The 23,550-nt window shown below is 41.5% G+C and overlaps 1 protein-coding gene across 1 annotated transcript in view; it reads right to left on the bottom strand.

The window, feature by feature from the left end:
- Nucleotides 1-23,550, bottom strand: part of LOC126473688 (alpha-aminoadipic semialdehyde dehydrogenase-like) — a 76,987-nt gene that overhangs the window by 17,040 nt on the left and 36,397 nt on the right. The window contains exons 4-5 of the mRNA XM_050100928.1: nt 16,833-17,048; nt 6,520-6,699 (exon numbers count right to left, since the gene is read on the bottom strand). Of these exons, the coding sequence (XP_049956885.1) occupies nt 6,520-6,699; nt 16,833-17,048 (396 nt within the window). The remainder of the gene's footprint in view (nt 1-6,519; nt 6,700-16,832; nt 17,049-23,550) is intronic.

Consider the following 23,550-nt stretch of genomic DNA (forward strand, 5'->3'; position numbering starts at 1 on the left):
AGTCAAGAGGGTTGAGGTCAGGAGAGTGTGGAGGCCATGGAATTGGTCCGCCTCTGCCAATCCATCGGTCACCGAATCTGTTGTTGAGAAGCGTACGAACACTTCGACCGAAATGTGCAGGAGCTCCATCGTGCATGAACCACATGTTGTGTCGTACTTGTAAAGGCACATGTTCTAGCAGCACAGGTAGAGTATCCCGTATGAAATCATGATAACGTGCACCATTGAGCGTAGGTGGAAGAACATGGGGCTCAATCAAGACATCACCAACAATGCCTGCCCATACGTTAACAGAAAATCTGTGTTGATGACCTGATTGCACAATTGCATGCTGATTCTCGTCAGCCCACACATGTTGATTGTGAAAATTTACAGTTTGATCACGTTGGAATGAGGCCTCATCCGTAAAGAGAACATTTGCACTGAAATGAGGATTGACACATTGTTGGATGAACCATTCACAGAAGTGTACCTGTGGAGGCCAATCAGCTGCTGATAGTGCCTGCACACGCTGTACATGGTACGGGAACAACTGGTTCTCCCCTAGCACTCTCCATACAGTGACTTGGTCAACATTACCTTGTACAGCAGCAACTTCTCTGACGCTGACATTAGGGTTATCGTCAACTGCATGAAGAATTGCCTCGTCCATTGCAGGTGTCCTCATCATTCTGGGTCTTCCCCAGTCGTGAGTCATAGGCTGGAATGTTCCGTGCTCCCTAAGACGCTGATCAATTCCTTCGAACGTCTTCCTGTCGGGGCACCTTCGTTCTGGAAATCTGTCTTGATACAAACGTACTGCGCCACGGCTATGCCCCGTGCTAATCCATACATCAAATGGGCAATCTGCCAACTCCGCATTTGCAAACATTGCACTGACTGCAAAACCACGTTCATGATGAACACTAACCTGTTGATGCTATGTATTGATGTGCTTGATGCTAGTACTGTAGAGCAATGAGTCGCATGTCAACACAAGCACCAAAGTCAACATTACCTTCCTTCAATTGGGCCAACTGGCAGTGAATCGAGGAAGTACAGTACATACTGACGAAACTAAAAGGAGCTCTAACATGGAAATTAAGTGTTTCCGGACACATGTCCACATAACATCTTTTCTTTATTTGTGTGTGAGGAATGTTTCCTGAAAGTTTGGCCGTACCTTTTTGTAACACCCTGTATACACTCTTGGAGTGACCTTAGCTGTAATTGAGCATTATCTAATGATTTAATTAGACAGTACTGTGCAATTGCTGCTGATGGATTTTGGTTGTCTGACAGGTCAAGTATCAGGCAGTGTCAGAAGCATGTCATGCTACTCTCAGTACTGTAATTTCACCTTCCCAAGTCTGTCTGTTTATACTACTTGATTCACAGTGTTTGTATTCAATAAATGTCTGCCTGCTGCATGCTCAACATTGACAAGAAGTTGGACTATACTTTTCTTGCAAACAGTTCAAGTATGAAATGGTCACAGTGCTACCAAACTCCCAGGAACAGTTAGAGCAGCAGTTCACGTAACAGCCCAATGGCATTCTCTTTTGACTGTGAACTACCTCCAGCATTATCTGTTCTGCTTGTTTTTCCTAAATTGTCTCGTGCATCATGGGAAGTTCCATGTTCTCTTCATTATACCTCTTGTTGCAGTTGCTACGAGCTGTGATATCTAACTAGTATTTGCCATAACAGACCCTTGAACCCCATGCCTATTTGTGATGGAAATTCACTGCTGCAAACAGCTCACTGCAAGTATGTGAAGATTTGAGGACCACTAAAAAAACACACTCTGTTGTTGAATCTTATCCCGTATCATGACCAGATGAATTTGATAATAGCAGTTGGCAAACATTTTTTTTAAGATGGACTCTGATGAATCATGTAAACAAATCGTGGTCATCAATATTCCTTTTGGGCTTTATCAGTGCAAGAGGCCCTCATTAAGACTGGCAACACATTTGCAGTTTTGTAAAGGTTCTTGGAACACCTCATTCACGATATACCTCTCTTTGCAAGCTACCTTAATGGTAGAATTGACACTGTGATCAAACAATAGAACTACTTGAACAATGTTCTGTTCTTTCCTTACATCACTATATTACAGGTTGTATGTTACTTAAATAAGTTTAACTCTATGAATAGGATAGATTGCTACTCACCACATAGAGGAGGCACCGAGTAGCAGATATGCACATTTAAAGTAGACTAAGCTATTGGACATAGCCCTTCTTCAGATACAGTTTAGTTTACTATTACATGGGCCTGTCTGCCACTCAGCACTTTCTGTATTTGGTGAGTATCAATCTATCTAATTCATATTGTTGTTAACATATCGAGTGCCATGAGGCCGGCAGCAGTCAATGTGTTAAACAAGTCTACATTTTTCCAAGAGTAGGTCAAATACTGGGGCCAGATTCTCACTGATCACCAATATGACCCACAGACTTCTATGTGGCAACCATTAACTCACTTACAAAGTTAATCAATTAGAAGCTTTCTTAACAAAGTTATTATTATGCAGAAATTCATTCCCAAACTGTCAACTTCATGTTTGCATTGAACTGGTCCTATTGTAAAGATGTTCAGTATCAATGGTCTTTTGATTGCAACAAGACATTTCACCCATTAATACAAAAGCTACATTCAGCTCCCTTAAGTGGCCTACATTTTTTGAAATACTTCTTTTTCATCCAGCAGCAAATGCTCATCAGCAGGGCATTGGCATTGTGTTGGCATACAGAGTGCTCATTTCTACCGAGTAACCTACTGTGTAGAATTCAAGAAGCTTGAATTAGGCCCAAACCAATTACTCATGAGTTGGAAAAGGGGCTTTTGCAATCAGTTATCTGTTTTAAAAAATTCGACTTATTCTTATATGGTATGTAGCTCCATTTAATAACAGATCATAAGCAACAAATGGTGACTTTTGGACTACAAAAGTCATTCTAACTTGATGGTGCAGCACTGGACATTTTCCTTGAGCTCTTTTAACTACAATAACTGCAAAACCTGTCAGATCCAGACTGTGTTCCAGACCAGAACTTGAACCCAAAACCTTGCTTTTCGTGGCCAGTTCTCTTACTGACAGAGCTGTGCAGGCACAACTTAAGGCCTCTCCTCACAGCTTCAATTCTGCCCATACCTCGCCATTTATCTTCAAATCATCATAAAAGCTCTTCTGCATCCCTTATTGGACTGGAGCCTAAATAAAATAACTTTTTGATGGACAGAAGCCAATGGCAGAGGTGATGTAGCTGGCTAGAATACAGCACACCACATACTCACAGAATGATTTTAAATCGCTCTGCTTGGCTCTCCTCCTCCAATCCAACCTCTCATCCAGTAAGACTCTGTATTGTGGTGTAACTTGTTGATTCTGTTGAAAAACATGTTCCACTTCTAACCACCCAGGCTGACAAAAGATGTCTGTGGAAACCAGAAATGTTGTTTTGGTAGTTTTGAAGTGTGGAACCACTGTGCACTTTGTTTGTCATATGTAAAGACGGATGTAAAAGACATTGGCTCTGAACATCAACAAGGCATGATGGCAAGTGAGCATATCCACCTGCTAGGCAGTGCCATTTATGCTTTGGTAGTCAAGAACAATGGGTGCAGATGATAATGTTAATGCCAGAACAGTTGAAGAATGTAAATGAGACCTGTCAGTCTGAATGTGAGATCAGTAAATCGGTACATGTTTTGATCTATTGTGAGCTACAAGTTTAGAGAGATCTGTTAAATCCACAACTGTACATATCAGCCAGGTGACCAGGTTGTGTATGGAGTGGAAACCATCAAACCAGAACGAAACTTCTCCCACTGCAGTATGTACCTACAAAACAGGCAACACTGTGAGCATGTGGAGCCCAAGAAAGAGCTGTGGTTGACTGATGTCTGGCTTCACCATCCAGTTCACTGAAATGAGCATCACAAAGTCTTTTTTACTCAAGCGTAGCCTTCTGAAAAAGGGATATTGTAGAGAAATGGCGTAGCTACAGTGCAACAGCTGTTCCTGGAATGAGTTTCTCACTTTACAATGAAGTGAGGCGTTGTGGAGTCCATTGCTGGTGATTCACTGCTGGTACAATGTTGAACACAGAAGGAGTCAAAAGATTTGATTTCTGTGCTATTCCACATCCAGCACAATGGTTTAGCAGAGCACCTAGTCCACACTAGAGATTCAGATGACCAAGGAATTCAGCAAAGCTTCAACAGAGGCCACACTTACACCCACCTTGAATGCATATATGCCCAGGCCACAACTATGCTATGTCTCCTCATACTCACCTTGCACAGGCATCCAAAATCTGCTCCTCACCTCTGTATGGATGTGGTCTTTTGGCAGGCATCTGATACCATGCATGGCAACTTTGTGTGTATTGTAGTAACTAAAAGTGACACTTTCAGGTACCACTCCAACCAGTTATGCCCACTGTGCCACATCTGTCAATCACACAGTCTTTCCAACAGGTGGCTGTACCCACACCAAGGGATATCCCAGCCAACAATCCAATATGACATTTAATATTTACTATCTCCACTGCTACCACAGCTATGTCCAAGAAGAGCACTTCAGAGTATGTGTCACTGCAATACTGTCCCTCAGCTGTTGTCATTGTACTTGTGCATGCCAATACTTTGTTATGAAATGTCAGGTGCATTACAACTAGGCCCTTCGACTCCTCATGCCACTTGTGCTCAAGACTTGGCTAGGCAGGTGGAAGATTTCACAGATACCAGTTTCCTCCACTGAGTGAGGTGATGCAGTAGTTAAAAAGTGGGGATATGCTGTGGGTTCAGGAGGGAAAAGGTTATTTACAACTAGTAAAGAAACCAGACTGCAGTTACAAGAGTTGAAGACATGAAAGGGAGTGGTTGAGAAGGGAGTGAGAGTAATGTTAGTGAATATGTGCACTGAGAAAGCAATAAACAAAACAAAGGACAAATTTGGAAAATGAATAGCTCATGGAGAAGAAATAAAAGCTTTGATTTTTACTGATGACATTGTGATTCTGTCAGCGGCAACAAAGAACTTGGAATGACATTTGAATAAAATGAATCATGCCTTGAAAAAGGTTACGAGATGAACATCACAAAAGTAAAACGAAGGTAATGGAATGGAGTTGAATGAAATTAGGCAATGATGAGGAAATTAGGTTAGGATGTGAAACCCTAAAAGTGATACACAAATTTTGCAATTTGGACAGTAAAATAACTGATGATGACTGAAGTAGAGAGGATATAAAATATAGAATGGCTAGAGCATGACAAGTGTTTCTGAAAAGAGGAATTTTTTAAAATCTAATATACATTAAGTGTTAAGAAGTATTTTTGGAAGATATTTTTCTGGGGTATTATGTGAAAAGGAAACATTTATTCAAGAAAACTATGAAATTATGAGATAGAATGGCTGGCCCTGATACATACATTTAAAAGTGCATATACTATCCTAGCTTTTGGTACTAATAGTTCCTTCTTCAGCAAGAAGAGAGAGGTAGATCTGGAAAGATTATAAAGGAAGGGGCAGATCATTCAAACTCCATGTTTAGAGGGACCTGCCTGTTGTAAGAATGAGGGGAGACAAATATGTCTCATCTTGCGTCCAAGTGATCTATTCTTCCTTTTTAACCTTCCCGAACCTATCCCCCTCTTCCTTCTGATGGAGGAACTATTAGTTCTAAAAGATAGGATTAAAAATTATATGCATTCACAGCTATATGTGTTTTACCATCTGAAAAAATAAACATATTTAATGTGTTTATTATTGTGAATCATGGGTCATGTTCAAAACATTTTTTTTATTATTTTTGATAGAGGGAATATTATAATTTTCTTTTGTAATTCCTTTCATCACCACTTGAAATACATCTCATCAGACTGCTTTGAAGTAAGTAAATAGAACCAAGAAATGTCAATTCAATAACTTTCACTGATATGCTACAGATAAATAATGTGACATAGCCCTTCCCTCACCCTAAATCGTACATTTGGAAAGTGAAAGGCACACAGCATTTTTAAACTTTTGGTTTCCTTACTTTGAAAATGAGGAGGAAGAAACCCATTTTAGGAGATAAAAAGGGACAAAGCAGAATCAGGTCCCTCATCTTGAATTTATGATGGTAGCATGTGGGAAAAATGAGCATATTATGAAGATTAGATAGAAATTTGTTTCATGACCACACATCAACAGGAACAAAGCAGAATGAGACAAGATGGAAATTAACAACAAAATTACTGCATATAGGAGACATCTCGTACATGCTTGGTAATTCATTGCTAATTTCCATTATATCCTTTCTTACTGTACCTCTATAATCCATAGTTATTAACTTTCCTGTCTTTTATTAAGGTGAAAGAATCTGAAATGCTATGAGTCTTTCACTTTTTGTGAGTGATTGTTTACTGATCAGTTGCCACTGGTAGATATACATTATATACTATCCAATAGATGAGCAGAATTTTGTATTAGACATATTAATAAGTGAAGTTTTTTTATATCATAAATAAGATAAATATATTTACCTTCTCATGGAGAATCAGTCTCCTAGTAGAGGTACAGCGCTGTCCAGCAGTGCCTACACACGCAAATACCACAGAACGGACAACCATTTCCAGATCAGCATCTGCATCTACAATAATAGCATTGTTTCCTCCAAGTTCTAGTAGATGTTTACCAAACCTTTCTTGCACCTGCAATGCAACCTAAAAATCAAATCAATCAATAATCAGTTTTTTAGTTAGATAACAAATATTATTCATATGAAAAATTACAATAGGTAAAATTATCCCCAACATTACTAATAAAATATGTCTCCCTGTCCCTGGTGACCACTGTTCTACACACAAAGCAATTAATGAATGATTCTGGGTGCAGTGTTAAATTTTTATCTTCTGTGTGTTCTTTTGTGGATCTACTGACTTCCCTGGCAGTGCTGCTATGATATCGAAGGGTTGGAATTCTTCAACAAAAGATTAAAGTGAGTCATGGAGCAAACCTGATTTTGCATAAGATGGATGAAATATTTTCAAAACCAATGACTATAGATTTTTGCACCTTACTTTCTTTCCTCCAACTGCTCCTATTTCTTCAACATCCTAGCTGAACATGTAGCATTGGCCACAGCATTGTAGCTCGACAGGAGTATGAGTTTCATCAGCTGGAGTGAGAAAAGGAAAAACAGAGACAGAGAGCAAGAGGAAGAATTGGGGAAGGGTGTGTGATAAACTGGAGAGAGAAGTAGTGGGTGTACAGGATAAGAATGTGGCACCAGTAAGCTCATTCTGACCTCAGGCTGAGGAAACTGTGCACAGGGCGTAATGATGTGATTTGGGATGGAGAGATAGAATAGAGAAAAAGGGAGCCTTTGGAGAGAGAGGTGAGAGTTCAGGATGAATGAAGTCTGGGTTGTGGAGGTGGAGGTGGAGGTGGGTGTGGGGCATGTGGCTAGCAGAGACTGAGGCCAGGAGGCTGATGAGATCAAACAATGTGTTGTGAACACAATTTCCATCTACATAATTTGGAGAATCTGGTAGTGTGGGGAAGGACTGAGATGGCACAAGTTGTGAAGAAGCCATTGAAATCAAGCATTTTGTGCTCATTAGTGCGTTTTGCCATTGGCTGGTCAACTTTGCCCTTGGCCACAGTTTTTCAGTGGCCATTCATTCATTTAGTCAGCTAGTTGTAGATCATGCTCATATAAAATTCTGTGCAGAAGTTACAGCAAAGCTGGTATCTGAAATGAGAAAAAGAGAGAAGTAAAAAGATTGTGGGTGCATAGTTGGAATAGCGGGCTGTGTAGTGCTGGAGCGCAACCAGTGAATGGGATAGATGGGTGAAGGACAGTGACTAATGAAGGTTGAGGCCAGGAGGGTTACAGAAACGTAGGATACACTGCAGGAAGAGTTCCCATCAGAACAATTCAGAAAATCTGGTGTTGGTAGGAGAGATGCAGATGGCACAGGCTGTGTAGCAATCATTAAAATGAAGAATAGTACATTGGGCAGTATTCTAGGTTCCTACATTAGCAACAGGATGGTCCAGCCATTTCTTGGCCACAATTTGTCGGTGGCCATTCATGAAGAGAGACAGGTTGTTGGTTGTCATGCCCACATAGAACAAAGCACAGTGGTTGCAGCTTAGCTTGTAGATCATATGACAGTGTGACAGGTAGCCCTGTCTTTGATGGAATAGATGATGCTTGCGAGTGGACTAGAGTACGTGGTGGTGGTAGGATGTTTGGGACAGGCCTTGTAACTAGTGCTATTACAAGAGTATGAGCCATGAGACAAAGGTTTGGGAGCAGGGGTTGTATAGAGATGGACGAGGAGACTGTATAGGTTGTCTTTTTCAGAAGAAGACCTTCTGGCTGACAGCTGATGTATTTAGTAGTCTTTTTGTTGTGTCTGTCTGCAGCTCACCATCTCCACTATATAGTAAGTGGCAAGCTATTCTTTCCACAATATTGCCATTTTGATAAAGTAGTGGATACAAGTAAAGAGGTTGACAATCCTGGATGATAATGGATGATGTGGGCAACACTCCTTTGTATCTGGTTCCTTAGGTGCTCAGAGTATTGGGGGTATGGCACAGAAACCAGGACCAAGTTTGGGGAACAGTGCCTTTCTGTGAAGGTCTTTGTAAGTTGTATCAGTGGCAGAGACCATGGACATTGTAGGTTTGGCAGCTTCACAGCAAACAGTGGTATCTATGACATGTGAACTCCGGGCATGGTATTTGGCTGCCTGAGGAACTACCAATATGACAGTACAACTGGCCATAGAGGAGGCGAAAGCCAATCCTCTTTAGACAGCTGCCTTAGGCAGATCACTGTCAGCTGCACTAAGCCAACATCTGCTCGCTACCATTGCCACTGTCACTGGTTCCTGAGTATGGCATCATTCTAGTCTGTTGGACTCTGCTGAATTTGTCCTCTTGACCTGCTGCATTGCTGTGGGAATCTGACTTTGTCAGCAATGCTTGACAACAGAAACATGTCCTCTGGATATTTTGCCTTTGTGGTCTATCGACTCGCTCACATTATCAGGAGCTACAGATTAATTACTGTGAAAGATGCTGACTTTCTGGGACTTCAGGTGCCAGTCCCTTCTAGTTCATTTACATTCTTGTGGAGCACAATTTTTTTTGTCATACGTGGGGATCCAGAAATTTAAATTGTATTAGTGTTCAGTGACCAATGAAGACTGTAACTGTAAAAGTCTTTATTTATTACTTCAGAATGCAGCGATAGTGATGTGGCATTAGTCTCATGTGTGCAAGACTGCCACAGTACTAGTGAGCATAAACATTACACTTGGAGGACAGTATCTATATCTAGATAGCTGATAAGAACAAGACAATGTGTCAAAGATGGATATAGCATTTGTTAATCTGATCAAAAACAGCAAAAATAACTGGAACTGTGTGAAAAACAATAAGAGCAGCAGCAGAAGTTGAGATTACAACAGAAGCACGAGCAACTATTGCAGTGAGTTACATTAGCAGCAGGAAATAGAACAGCAACAGAAGCAACATAAGGAGCAAATGTTGTCTCACTCCAAGGTGGTTCTGCTCCTCCAGCACAGTCACACTGGTCCCACCCTCTGTGTTCAATAGTGAGTGTGACAAAGTAGTTCATATATGGCATACCTATGCCATCATCTCACGATGGGACATATTACTGATGCCGCTTGTCATCGAGACTACTTCCTTCCTTGAACCAGAAGCATGTCAAATGATGCCAAAGGTTCCTCCCAGGAACCTTTTTGTCTTCACTCTGGATGAACTCATGGCGAGACTGTCAAAATACTTTGACTACCAAATGCATATTGTATCATTGTGTTAAGTTAATGGTGTGAATTCAATGCCACAGCAGATAGTAGTGCTAAACCATATGCAAATAGCCTCATATAAGACAGATTGATCAAATGCACCTGATCATCAAATCTGTATCAGCACTATTAAGTTACCAGATCCTAGTTGGGAAGAATTCCTAACCATTGCATTGTCATTTGAAATATGATGTTGCATCTGACACACATCACCTTTACAGCATCAACCAACAACTGCCCTGGCTATCCAGTGAGGGCCAGTCCATCTCATCAGTATCGAAGGAAACTTCCCACCTGCCCTGACCTGCTTCCATAGCCACAGCTGTGACATGCCTCCACCACAGAGCTGTTTGTATAGTTTACAATCAGTTTGGGAACAATGCTGTCATTTACAGAGTACCAGAAGACAGACTGCAAAGCCCTCACCACCAATAGAGGTTGGCACCATCTACATGATGCAGGAAAGATGCCAAGACAAGTACCTATGGGTACATGTCCACAATGGCAGCCATCAGGTACCATTTGAATTGGATGCTGACATTACAGAAACATTTTTCTCCATAGAGATGTATAGACAATTAAGTCCTGCCCTCTCCTCTCATGGATCATGCCTCTGCTTAGAATTGACCAAGTGCCAATTACCATTATAGGCACATAATATGCATTGGACACATACAAATAAGTTACCTGCTGGCTGTAGTGTACTAGTAACTCGTAAAGATGTCCCAAACATATCTGGCATGGCCTGTTTTAATGCATTCCATTTCATGATTCCCCCCAGGAGGCTCACTGCTCTTTGGTGGATTTGTGCTTGGCTACCACGGGTCCCCAACATTTGCAACATCTTTTCCCTTCCGTACTGCATGTCTATCCTCTTACTATTCTTTTTCCCCTCCCTTGGGGAACATGTCTGGGGTATTATTGGGAATGTTCCGCATTGTCTGTCACCAACATAAGAACAGTATCACCAATGTTTTTCATTCCCTTTTCCTTTCTTTGTTTCTCTTCTCCTATCCTTCCTCTGATTGAGTGTTTGAGGTTCCTCTTTTTCTTCTTCCTCCCTCTATGCTTCTGAAGGCTAGCCCCTGTGTCTGATGTGTAACAGATGGCTGGGTAGTGTGAAATTCCCATCCCTGGGTTGACAGGTAGGGTTTGCACGTACCTCCTGGTACAGGCCAGGCCCAGGGAGGGGTGATTGCCTGAGCTGCTACCTTCCCAAACTGCTGATTGGTGCCTCTGTCACGTGTTCGGGAGGTGTGACCTGAGGTGTAAACAATCACCTAAGGTGGGTGCACCACCTTATGAAGGGGGCCCAGGTTCGAAAGAGAGCACCATTGGAGATGCTGGCAATCCTGGGGGATTTTTTTGCGATGCGCCAATCATCTTCACAATCAACATCTACAAAAAATAAATCAAATGAGGCTAACGATTTGAAGATCCTTCCAGCTGCATCACAGTTCCTCGTGGATTCACATACTGAAGACAGTAGGTCCTTCACAACAGTAAAACTGTTTGTTATTCAGAAAGGTGTTGTTGTAATTGCCGTCCCTGTGAAATCCTGTTCTAATTTATAGAATAGCACTTTGCTTTTGGAGACTACTTCCGATTCTCAAGCACAACTGCTCGTCACCTCACTTCTCCACAGCTATCTTGTTCCTGTTGAGGCCCATAGAACTTTGAATTCTTCCTGTGGTGTTATTTACACTAGGCTGCTCGACAGTCTGACTGAGGCTGAAATCCAATCCAATCCTCTCTGATCAGGGAGTCATTGCCATACATTGGATGATGAAAAAGGTACATTCCTCCTTAGTGCCCACACACATCTTTTTCTCTCCTTTGATAGAGTGGTGCTTCCAACCAAGATCAAAGCAGACTATTAAATTATCACAGACTGACCGTACGTTCTGAACCCAATGCACTGCTACCAGTGTCATCGTTTCAACCACACTAGAACGTCTTGTTGACACCTAGCCAAATGTGTAACTTGGGGTAGGGATGTGCATGAGGGCGACTGTCCACCACCTGCTCACCACTGATCAACTGCAATGGCAGTCGTGCCGCCTCCTCTCGAGATTGTCCCATGTATCTTGATGAGCGGGTTGTCCAGGAGATCCGGGTAAAGGAAAATGTGTCTTATCCAGTCACTCGCAAGTTATTGGATAGTTGCAAACCCTGTGTTCTACTGTCTGTCACTCATAGTTCTGTTCTCCCTACATCTTGCTCCATGAGGGATATGGCCAAGCAGTCATGCAACCTCAAATTCAGGTCTGAGGTTGTGAAATCACCGAGTGTCAAGGGAGCATTGCTGTCCCCTCATCTAGCTGTGCAACAAGCCATAAAACTCTCACCTCAAGGGCTGAAGCCACCAGCTACACAACCAGCAGGCCAGAAAGGACAGGAGGATTACTCCCATGAAGACTTCTTACATCCCTCCAGCCAACCAACACCTGAGTCTTCCTCTGCTAACCAGAAAGGCTCAAAGAATTCCAACAAAGGCAAACAGTCTTCTCCTTCGCCAACTCGGAGATCCTCTTTGAAGTGTCGCCATGTGATACCTTTGCCCGGCCAACCTCCCTGTCACCAGTGCACACCACCAACTGTTTTTCTACGTTGGACTCCACAGACCGACAGCACAAGAAAGCCAATGCTTCTGTGGACCTCATGGAGCAGGATCCTCCTGCCTCGGTGCCCTGTAGCAGCGAGTCTTCGCAGGCCGGCACTCAGCAGCCGCTGTAATGACACCCCTTCATTTTTTCCTTATCATGACTCTCGTCTAAGGGGAAATTCGTGGCCATTGATCCCACAAGGAGGATTTATGGCTGCTTTTAGAATTTCAGTGTCCCCTTGTACTCTGCCTTCAGGAAACAAAGTTGCATCCTCGTGACTGCTCTGAGCTTCCGCATTTCTTCCCAGTCCATTTTGTCCTCCCCCTTGAGGTCGGCATTCTATCTCATGGGGAATTATGCTGCTCATACATGATGATCTTCATAGTTAACTCATGTCCCTGACTACCCGTCTTAAAGCTGTTGTGGTTTGCCTTTTCCTTCATCACCTGACTTTCTCCATTTGTACCATTTATATCCCTCCATCATTTGTTGTCTCCAGGGGAGACTTCATCCAGCTTATTGGGCAGCCACCATTTCTGCTACTCAGTGGCTTTAATGTATATCATACCCTTTGGAGTTCTCCCAGAACCTGTCAGAGAGGTGCCCTCTCGGTTGACCTTCTTAATCAACTTTATCTCTTCTGCCTTAACAAAGGAACATGCACATTCCTTTCTGACTCCTCGCACACCTACTCCCATTTGGACTTGTCCTTCTGCATTGCCCAGCTTGCCCATCGTTTCAAGTGGTCTGTTCTTTCTGACATCTACTTGAGTGACCATTTCCCATGTGCTACCTGCTTGCTGACTCCTAGCCCACTGTGCACACACCCAAATGGCATCTTACTAAGGTTGACTGGCAGCTTTACTCCTTCCTCGCAACCTTCGAAAAACAAAATTTCCCCAGTTGTGATGACTAAGTGGAATATCTTACAAATGTTATCCTTACCACTGCAGAACGTTCCGTTCCTCGCACTTCCTCTTTATCATACCATTTCCCAGTCCATTGGTGGGCTGAGGCATGCTGCGACACAATTTGTCATTCTACAATGGCAAACTGCATTTGTTACAAACAAATGTGAGCACGGTGTCATTGCGTTCTTCAGGATAGCGAAAAAGCTAGCTGTATTTCATTCACTATTTCTTTTAACAGTTCCGCCCCTTCCTCTGTTGAGTGGGCAAAACTCCGACAGCTCTCTGGGACCAATATCCATTCTCCAATTTCTGGCCTGACACTAGCAGATGATGTCGTAGTGGACCCTATTGCTATCCTCAACGCCTTGGGCCGCTATTTCACGGAAATTGTGAGCTCTTCTCACTATTACCCTGCCTTCTTCCATTGGAAATGAGTGGAGGAGGCTCGGGCGATACCCTTCTCAGAATCGTAAGTGTTACAATGTCGCCTTTACTATGAGGGTGTTTGACCACACTCTCAGTTCATCCTGATCCTGCACCCAAGGGCCAGACGCAGTCCACATTCAGATGTTGCAGTACCATTCTCTGGTGGGCAAGCACTTTCTGCTTAATACGTACAACCACATCTGGGCAGAGGGCACGTTTTCCGGACACTGGCGTGAAGCCACCGTCATATCCATACCTAAGCCCAGTAAGGACAAACACGTTCCTTCTAGCTACCACCCTATCTCTCTCACCAGCTGTGTTTGCCAGAAGATGGAACCTATGATTCGTGCTTGGCTGGTATGGTGGCTCGAGTCTCGCAATTTACTAATCACTGCTCAGTGCGGATTTTGAGCACACTGTTCCGTAGGTGACCAACTCATCACTTTGGCCACCAATGTCACAAATGTTTTTCTGTGGAAATCCCAGACTATGGCCATGTTTTTCGATTTGGAGGAGGCCTACGACACCCGCTGGAGAACTGGTATCCTTCGTACTCTCTACATGGGACTTCTGTGGCCATCTGCCCCATTTCCTTGAGGAATTTTTAAAAGATTGGGTTTTCAAGGTTTGTGTGGCTTCTGCCTTGTCAGACACCTTCATCCAGGAAAATGGTGTGCCTCAGAGTTCTGCCCTGAGTGTCATCCTCTTTGCTATCACCATTAACCCTATAATAGTGTGTCTTCTGACGGGCATCTCCGGCTCCCTTTTCATTGATGATTTTGCCATCTGTTGCAGTTCTCCATGGACCTGTCTCATTGAGCGGTGTCTTAGTGATGTCTCGATCGTCTTCACTCGTGGAGCATCGACAATGGCTTTCATTCCTCCACTGACAAACCGTTTGTATGAATTTCGGGTGGCACAATTGGTTTCTCCCACCATCTTTACATCTTGGGCCTATTGCTCTTCCACTGAAACTATGAAATTCCTGGGGCTCATGGTCAATAGGAAACTTTCTTGGTCCTCCCATGTGTCTTATCTGACAGCCTGCTGTACGCAGTCCCTCAATGTCCAATGTGTCCTCAATAGTACTTTCTGCCATTCAGATTGCACCAAGCTCCTCTGTTTGTACTGGGCTCTTGTCTGTTCGAAGGTAGACTATGGGTGCTTTGTTTATGCATCTCATGCCATTTCATCACTATCCACCATTGTAGCATCCAGTTGGCCCCTGGCGCCTTTACAATAGCCCGGTTGAGAGTCTGTATGCCGAAGCTGCTGAACTACCACTGTCCTACTGCTGTGACTTTCTCCTCAGCAGGTATGCATGCCGTTTGTCTGCCGTGTGTGGCCACCCATTCTGTGCCTCCTTCTTCAATGATTCCTTTGATCACCAGTATGGGGCATGTCCCTCTTCTTTGTTACATCCTGGAGTCTGCTTTTGGCACTTGCTCTGGTGGCTTAACTTCTCACTACCTGCATTTTTCCTGGTGGGTGTGAATCCTTTACCACTTTGGCTTCATGCAGTGGCACGTGTTCACCTTGGCCTTCATTCGCTTCCTAAGGACACTACTCCAGCCTCACTCTATTGTTTTCAGTTTCATGACCTTCACATGGAACATTGCGATAGTACCTTTGTGTACCCTGATGGCTCTTGGACTAGCTGTGGTGTCAGGTATGCTTTCATCATTGGCGTCTACATTTTCCGGTTTGGCTTCTGGCACACTGCTCAGTATTTACAGCTAAGGTCTTCACCATTTATCAGGCCATGGTGTACATCCAGTGACACCATCTTGTCAATTGTGTCCTATGCTGAGACTCTCAGCGCCCTTCAAAGTCTATGTGTGCTGCACATCGCCCATCCCTTAGTGCAATAGGTCCAGGAAACTGTCACTTGCTCACTCTTGGTGGAGCCACTGTGATGTTTATGTGGGTTCCTGGTCATGTCGGCCTGCCAGGAAACAAGGCTGCTGATGCTGTTGCCAAGGCTGCAGTCCTTGTACCTCAGCCCACTAGTTTCCATATTCCCTCAAATGATCTCTTGGTTGCCGTCTGTCAGGAGTAGGTGTCCCTTTGGAATTGCCATTGGTCATCCTTTCATGGGATTACACCTCTCCCAGAGTCTTGGGTGACCTCCTTTCAGCTCTCTCGCTGGGAGGAGGTCATTTTAACTAGGTTCCGTATAGGGCACTGCCATTTTAGCCAACGCCATTCGTTAAGTGCCACTCTCTGACCACTTTGTGCACATTGCACCCAAGTTTTAACTGTCTGCTATTTCCTGGTGGAATGCCTTTTTTTTTTTTAACCGTTTACATTCACACTTGGGTTTGCCATCTGAGTTATTGGCCATCTTAGTGAACAATGCGTTGGCTGTCAACTGCATTTCACTTTTTATCCATTGTAGCAATATGGTGACGGCCAATTAATTTTTATTTCTGGACTTCCGTTTCTCTATGGTGTATTTTAAAAGCCCATTCCCCATGACCCTGTGTTTAGCTGTCTTCTCTTATGTCGATTGGGATTGACATGCCATCGTTTTTTAACGCCCCTCTGTCTTTGTGTTCTGTGGTTTTGACTTAGGTGCATATGACCCCAGTTGTTTTTGCACCCTAAAACAAAACAAACAAACATTTCATGATTATAGACGCTGTTCATGCAATATCAGAAGTTGTTCCCTCTCAAGAAAACAGCAACATTTCTAATGATTTATGATCCCTTTTGCCATAAGCTTTAGCGCACTCTTTGTGCTGATGCTATTCCACAGTGTGCAGGTGTTCATCCTATAGCTTATGCCATCTTGGAGTCCATACAGAGCAAACTTAATGGGCGTACTGAACAGTATTCCACCAGGTCCTTGGTCATCTCCCATTGTATGGTCCATAAGCTACATGGATCCTCTCATACCTTTGTCAACTTCAAGTCCACCGTGAACTTTCAGAAAAAATTGGTGAACAAAAAATCTAAATCTGTTGTATCCCTTGTTGAATATGTCTTCTACAATGTTTATAAAGTTTTCTTATTAGCATAAAATAAATTTCTCTCTGCCACACTTAGAATGATACGCTCTTACCTTATGACCCACATGTGTGCTGCCTGTAAATGACACCAGTGGCAGTCTAGTATCCCTTGCAATGGCTTCTCCAATATCACTTCCACCAGAGCACAAAGAACAAATGGCACCAGGTAGATTATTTCTTTCTAATACTGATGCTAAGATCTTTGTGGTAGCAACAGACACAAGAGGTGTAGTTGGAGCCCCTTTCCACAGTAAAGCATTTCCACATACCTGAAACATTTTATGGATATAAATAAAATTTGTTCCAGTATTTGAAAACTGATATTTACTTGTGGGCCAGTTGCAAGTTTTAATCAATTAAACTGATACTATGACATGAAAACACTCAACTGAACAAAAAGTTATTGGAAGTTCATTTATGTGCCAAGTTATGTGCAATAAAAATATACAATAAAAATGTCATCTTTGGAGAAGCAGAACTCAAATGAAACTGCTTAGTATTAATGCTGCAATAAGACTAACGTTTACATTCCAATGCTTAACCCTTCAGAAAGGCTGGTGCTTTCTCTAGATTAATTAAAGTCAGGTCACTAAATATTAGTTGGCCAAGTCACACAATTCCATCATAAAAACAAACACATTAAATTAAGAAGAAGGTGGAAGAAATGGTAACTTTGTGACAGATCTGCAACCAACAATAATACTAAAAATATTAAAATAATGCAGAAGTTTTTCATCACCAGGCTAGAAATCAGCATTTGCAGTTGATGATAGGCTGCAAAAAATAGCTGTTAAGTGAGAAAATATGAAAATAAACATAGAAGGGAAAAATGGAAGTGAGAGGCAAGAAAAAGAATAAAAAACCATCAAAAATGAAAAGCAATCACAATTGTCAATATTGTTACAAAATACTGTATGACAGAAACAGAAGAAAGGAAAAAAAATGTGGCAGTGGTTGCAATAGGAAACCAACAGTGGTGAGAGTGTTGGGGAAAATTTAAGTGTGTACCTACTTAGTAGAGGAATGGGAAACGAAGGTGGCATATTTGTTGCAGTTAGACAAGACACTCGACCCCACCAAAATAAAAGTTGAAGCTGCATGTGAGATAGCTGGCAAGAATAAGTATGAAGGGTGAGCAAAACATTATAACAGGGTGCTTCTATCAACCACCAGATTCTCTTCCTGATGTAACCAAAAACTTTAGAGAAAACCTCATTTCACTTTTACTTACATTTCCTAATGATCCTGTAAATATTGGAGGAGACTTTAGATCACCTAACAATCAACTGGGATGATTATAGTTTTGTTAGTGGTGGGTGTGACAAGACATCCTGTGAAATGTGACTAAATACCTTCCCTGAAAACTACCAGGAACTGCCTGGAACAGATAGTTCAGAAACCCACCCATGATGTAAATATATTAGATCTAATGGCAATGGAAAGACCTTACCTCTTTGAGAAAGTCCATGTAAAAAATAGTATTGGTGACCATGAGGCAGTTATAGTAACAATGGATAGCGAAATACAAAGGCAACTAAAACAAACAGAAAGATATATACAACCTCTGACAATAAAGTTTGGTGAATAGTCCAGTAACATTAATGTAGATGAACTATGAATTACAGTTACCTTACTGTCCTTCGAAATAGTCACCTCCCATAACTATGCACTGCTGAGCTCTGCGAACATGTCCTGGAAAGTTTGCACAAAGTCTTCTTTACGGATGGTGTTATGGTGTTCAGATGTCGTGTTGTTCAAACGCTGTGTCACGTTTTGTTGGATGTCAGGAATATCGTCAAATCTCTTCCCTTTCAAAGTGAGTTTGAGCTGAGGGAATAGGGCGAAGTCTAGGGGATTGAGATTCGGTGAGTATAGTGGATGTTCAAGTTGCACCATACCCTTTTTTGCCAGGAACTGTTTGACAATGTTGGCTGTGTGTGGGCGAGCGTTGTTTTGAACAAAAACTCAGGAACCTTGTGCATATTGGTGTCATACCCTATGTAGATGTTGCATGAAATGGGTCAAAATTTCAATGTACCATGCAGCATTCATTGTCGTTCCCTCAGGTAGAAATTCCTTGTGGATAATGCCTTTACTATTGAGAAAGGTGATGTGCATTGTCTTGATGCTTGTTTTTTCAGCTCTGACCTTTTTCCAATGAGATGATGTTGGAGAACGCCATTCCATGCATTGCTGTTTCATTCCAGGGCTGTACCAGAGACACCAAGATTCATCCTCAGAGACAATATGACAAAATGCTGTGAAGCCTCTAAACATGCATGCTTCTGATCATCAGTCAAGTGATGTGGCACAAGTCGACAACACGTTTTCCTCTTCCCTAACTCCTGGATAAAGATTTGTCGCATGGATTAATGGTTCATCTGCAGTTCATCTGCTATCACATGCTCAGTTAATCGACAGTCGTTCATGAATAATGTCCTCCTTTTCTCAATGTTTTTGTCACTGACGGTGGTCGCCAGTCGTCCGCTATGGGGATTGTCACAAACGCTTTCCGGGCATCCTCAAAAATGGGCAAACCATTTGTACACACACTTCATGGACAGTAATTGATCCCCATAAACACATACCAGCATTGCATGCATTTCTTTCAGTGTCTTTCCAAGCTTAAAACAAAACTTTAAATTGATCCTTTTCTCGTTAACTGTCCTGTTCTCAGTTCAGAACCAATGCACTAACAAGCACTTCATCCAACAGGTCTAACACAGAACACATACGATGCTCAACTGAACTATGGCAGGGCAGGTTGTCAACACTGGCCACTATGCAGCTGCAGTGTTGTGAGTTGCCAGTGTTGCCCAATCAACTGTTCCGACTTCATTCACCGAACTTTATTGTCAGAGTTTGTATGCTCAGCAAAATAGATAGGGAAACAACAGTCTCATACCTCAATGAGAAAGTTGAAACTTTTTGCTCAGGATATGAATATGCCTCAAGTTTAAAAGAACAGTTGACTACACGCTGGACAGATATGTACGTCAGAGGTTGTATTTTCAGCAAAATAGATAGAGAAACAACAGTGTCATACCTCAATGAGAAAGTTGACACTTTTTGTTCAGGATATGAGTATGCCTCAAGTTTAAAAGAATAGTTGACTATGCACTGGACAGATATGTACCCAAAAGAACAGTGCAAAATGGGAGAGATCCACCATGGTATGCAGTGACTGTAAAGAAACTTCTAAAGAAACAAAGACTACTGTATAATATGTATAATATAAATCATAGAACTATAGATAGAGAGGTGCAGAATGAAACAATTTGGCAGTCAAGAGAGCAAAGCATGAAGCCTTCAGTGTGCACCATTGGAGAATACTGCCAAATGATCGTTCACAACAATGCAAAGAAATTCTGGTCATATGTAAAAGCTTTTAGTGGCACCGAAGTTAGTCTCCAGTCATTCATGGATGAGACTGGAACTGAAGTTAAGAGTAGGAAAGCAAAAGCAGAAATGCTTAAGTGTATTTTCAAATGTTCCTTTACAAAGGAAAATCCAGGAATATTGCCCCAACAAAACTCCCATACAACTGGAAAGATAAATGAAATAGATACTAGTGTCAGTAGAATTAAGAAACAGCTGAAATTGTTAAAACTGAACAAAGCCCCAGGGCCTGATGAATTCCTATCAGATTATATGCCCTATTTACAGCTGAGTTAGTCCCTCTGTTAACTATAATCTGTCATAGATCCTGCTAACAAAAAAACTGTACCCACTAGTTGGAAAAAAGCACAGGTCACACTCATCTACAAGAAGGATAAGAAAAGTGAGTCACAAAATCACGATACAAAATTCTTGACATCCATTTGTTGTAGAATCTTAGAACATACTCTGAGCTCAAACATAATGAGGTATCTCAAACAGAATGACCTCAATGCGAACCAGCATGGATTTCAAAAAGATAGATCATGTGAGCCCCAACTTGCACTTTTCTTACATGGCATTCTGAAAGCCATTGATCAAGGCAGTCAGGTAGATGCAGTATTTCTCAATTTCCAAAAGTATGGTTATAAAGGGTATCAGATGAAATATGTAACTGGATTGAGGATTTCTTGGCAGGCAGGATGCAGCACATTATTTTAGATGGGTAGTCATTGACAGATCTAGAAATAACTTTGGGTGTACCCTACAGGAGTGTGCTAGATCCCTTGCTATTGAAGTTGTATATTAATATTAAAAGTAACCTCAGACTTTTTGTAGATGATGCAGTTATCTATAGTGAAATACAGTCTGAACAAATCAGTACAAATATTCAGTCAGATCTTGATAAGATATCAAAGTGGTGCAATGATTTGCAGCTTCCTTTAAATGTTGAAAAACACAAAAATTATGCTCTTCACAAAAAGAAAAAAAAATTCCTGTGTAAATAGTATTAATGAGTCACAGATGGACTCTGTAAACTCATACAAGAACTTGGGTGTAACAGTAGGGACGTAAAGTGGAATGATCACATAGGCTGAGTTATGGCTTATTGGTAGAATACTAGAGAAATACACTCTACAAAGGAGATTGCTTACAAATCACTCGTGTGACCCATCCTAAAATATTGCTCAAGTGTGTGGGATCCATACCCACTAGGACTGCCAGCGATGTATTGGACATATACAGAGAAGGGCAGCACAGTGGTCACAGGTTTAGTTTGATCTGCCGGAGAGTGTTAAAAGAACTGAACTGGCATTCTCTTGAAAATAGATGAAAATTCCCCCAAGAAAGTGTATTATATAAAGTATCAAGAACTGGTTATAAACGATGACTCTAGCAAAATATTACAATACCCAACTTATCAATCCCTAATGGGAAAAAGTCCCAGTCAAATATGTACAGTGAGACGCATCCTCTGGCATGCACTTCACAGTGGTTCAAAAAGTGCAGATGTGGATATAGAAATAGGAGAGAGAGAGAGAGAGAGAGAGAGAGAGAGAGAGAGAGAGAGAGAGAGAGTGTGTGTGTGTGTGTTTTTTTCTGGAGGGAGGGGGGAGGGGGAGTTGGTATAACAAAGTCAGTGCATGGAAACATAAATTTAGGTGGAAGACACAGAAGGCAAACTTGTGGCTGTGATCTGTTTCTACTTCATTGGAAGAAAGTAAAGGTCACACCAGTTTACAAGAAGGGTAGGAAAGGTGATCCAAAAAACGATTGTCCAGTGCCTTTGACATCCATATGTCCATCTGTTGTAGAATCTTACAAATATTCTGAGCTCAAACCTAACAGAGTATTTTAAATACAATGGCATTCTCCATGCCATCAATCATAGATAGGCTAAACCTTAGTCACACAACACTCAGCTAGTCTTGTTTTCATGTGAAATGCTGAAATCCATGGGCCAAGGCAGCCAGGTAAATGCCCTATTCCTTGGCATTGGTTTTTCAGATGCCATAAGAATGATCATATGGGATACCAAATGAAATTTGTGGCTGAATGAGGAATTCTTGGTAATAGTATACTATACTTGGTAACTTTTGTTTCATTAAGTACTATTTTTTTAAGTGCAAAGTACAGAAGTACGACTGCTTTGAGTAGTCTATGGCACTGTAGTGCAACTACTTGAAGCATAATTGTCTGGCGCAATGCATGAATACTTTGGTGTATTCCAACCATTTGCAACTAATGTATAGTCATGGCTTTTTTGATATTGCAGAGTGAATGAGGGCCATCATTTATGCCATGTACACAGCAGCTTGGGTTGGACTATAAGTGCCTTTTCTGTACGCAAAAAGTGTAATGCAATTCATGTGCGCTAACACATGGCATCCATAGAAAAGATTAGATAATAAGAAGTTCAATCTGCAATAAGAAAGGATTTGTTAGTTTATGATGTATTTCAAATGTTGTTAAGTAACGTAATTTTTGCTTATCTATCTGGTTTTTGCCAACTGACAGTTTTATCGTAACTTATTTATGTTTTAATATGGTGATGTGCTTTTGTACCAGTTTCACTGATCATAAGTTGAGTTGCATAACAAGTTTAACCTGTAAAATGAAAGGATTTACTATTTTTATAATGCACCTTAAAATATTTTTTAAAATGCATTCATTTCCATGTGGTGTTCACCAATCGGCAGTATTTTAAATTTCAATATTGAATGTGCTGCTGTGCTAGTTGTGCAATGGAGTCACTTTGTAAAAAAGAATCATAATTTTTGCTCACTGGAGTGCAGTATGTAGAACCATGTAAATTTGATGACGTATCATTTCAATATTAGTTGTGTTGTTGTGCTAGCAGCAATATTGATGTAATATGGAAAAATGAAATTTTTGCTCATTAGAGCATGGTCATTTGCAGTTATTCTTTTATCTTTGAGCATAATGCTGCACATTGTGGCTTCAGGTTATTATAATCAATATGACACTTTTCTTCTCCGTTAGAAGACTAAATATGAAGCAATGAATTATCATGGTAATGATCTGCTTAACGGGCAGCCTTCTTGTAAATTGGCAGGTTAATTAATTTATTTTGCAGTGAGGCTGCCACACTTTTTTATTTTCAGTTATAGTACAAACAAGTAATTTTTTAGCGACTGGACATATTATTTGCATGAGCATAGCTCATGCAACTGCAGTGTCTTCTGGAGGTGACGTCATGTAATGATGTAACACATAGCAGTTTGGTGCAATTTGACACACTGGAGACAATGAGTGGTCTTAGAAAAAAGAATTTTTGGCATTGTAGGATTTTTAAATCTATATTAAGTTAATAAAAAGAAACAGAATGTGTTGTTTAGTCAGTAAACATTTTATTTTCAACATGTGCCACCG

This window comes from Schistocerca serialis, chromosome 1, assembly GCF_023864345.2.
Source record: "Schistocerca serialis cubense isolate TAMUIC-IGC-003099 chromosome 1, iqSchSeri2.2, whole genome shotgun sequence".
Classification (NCBI taxonomy): Eukaryota; Metazoa; Arthropoda; class Insecta; order Orthoptera; family Acrididae; genus Schistocerca; species Schistocerca serialis.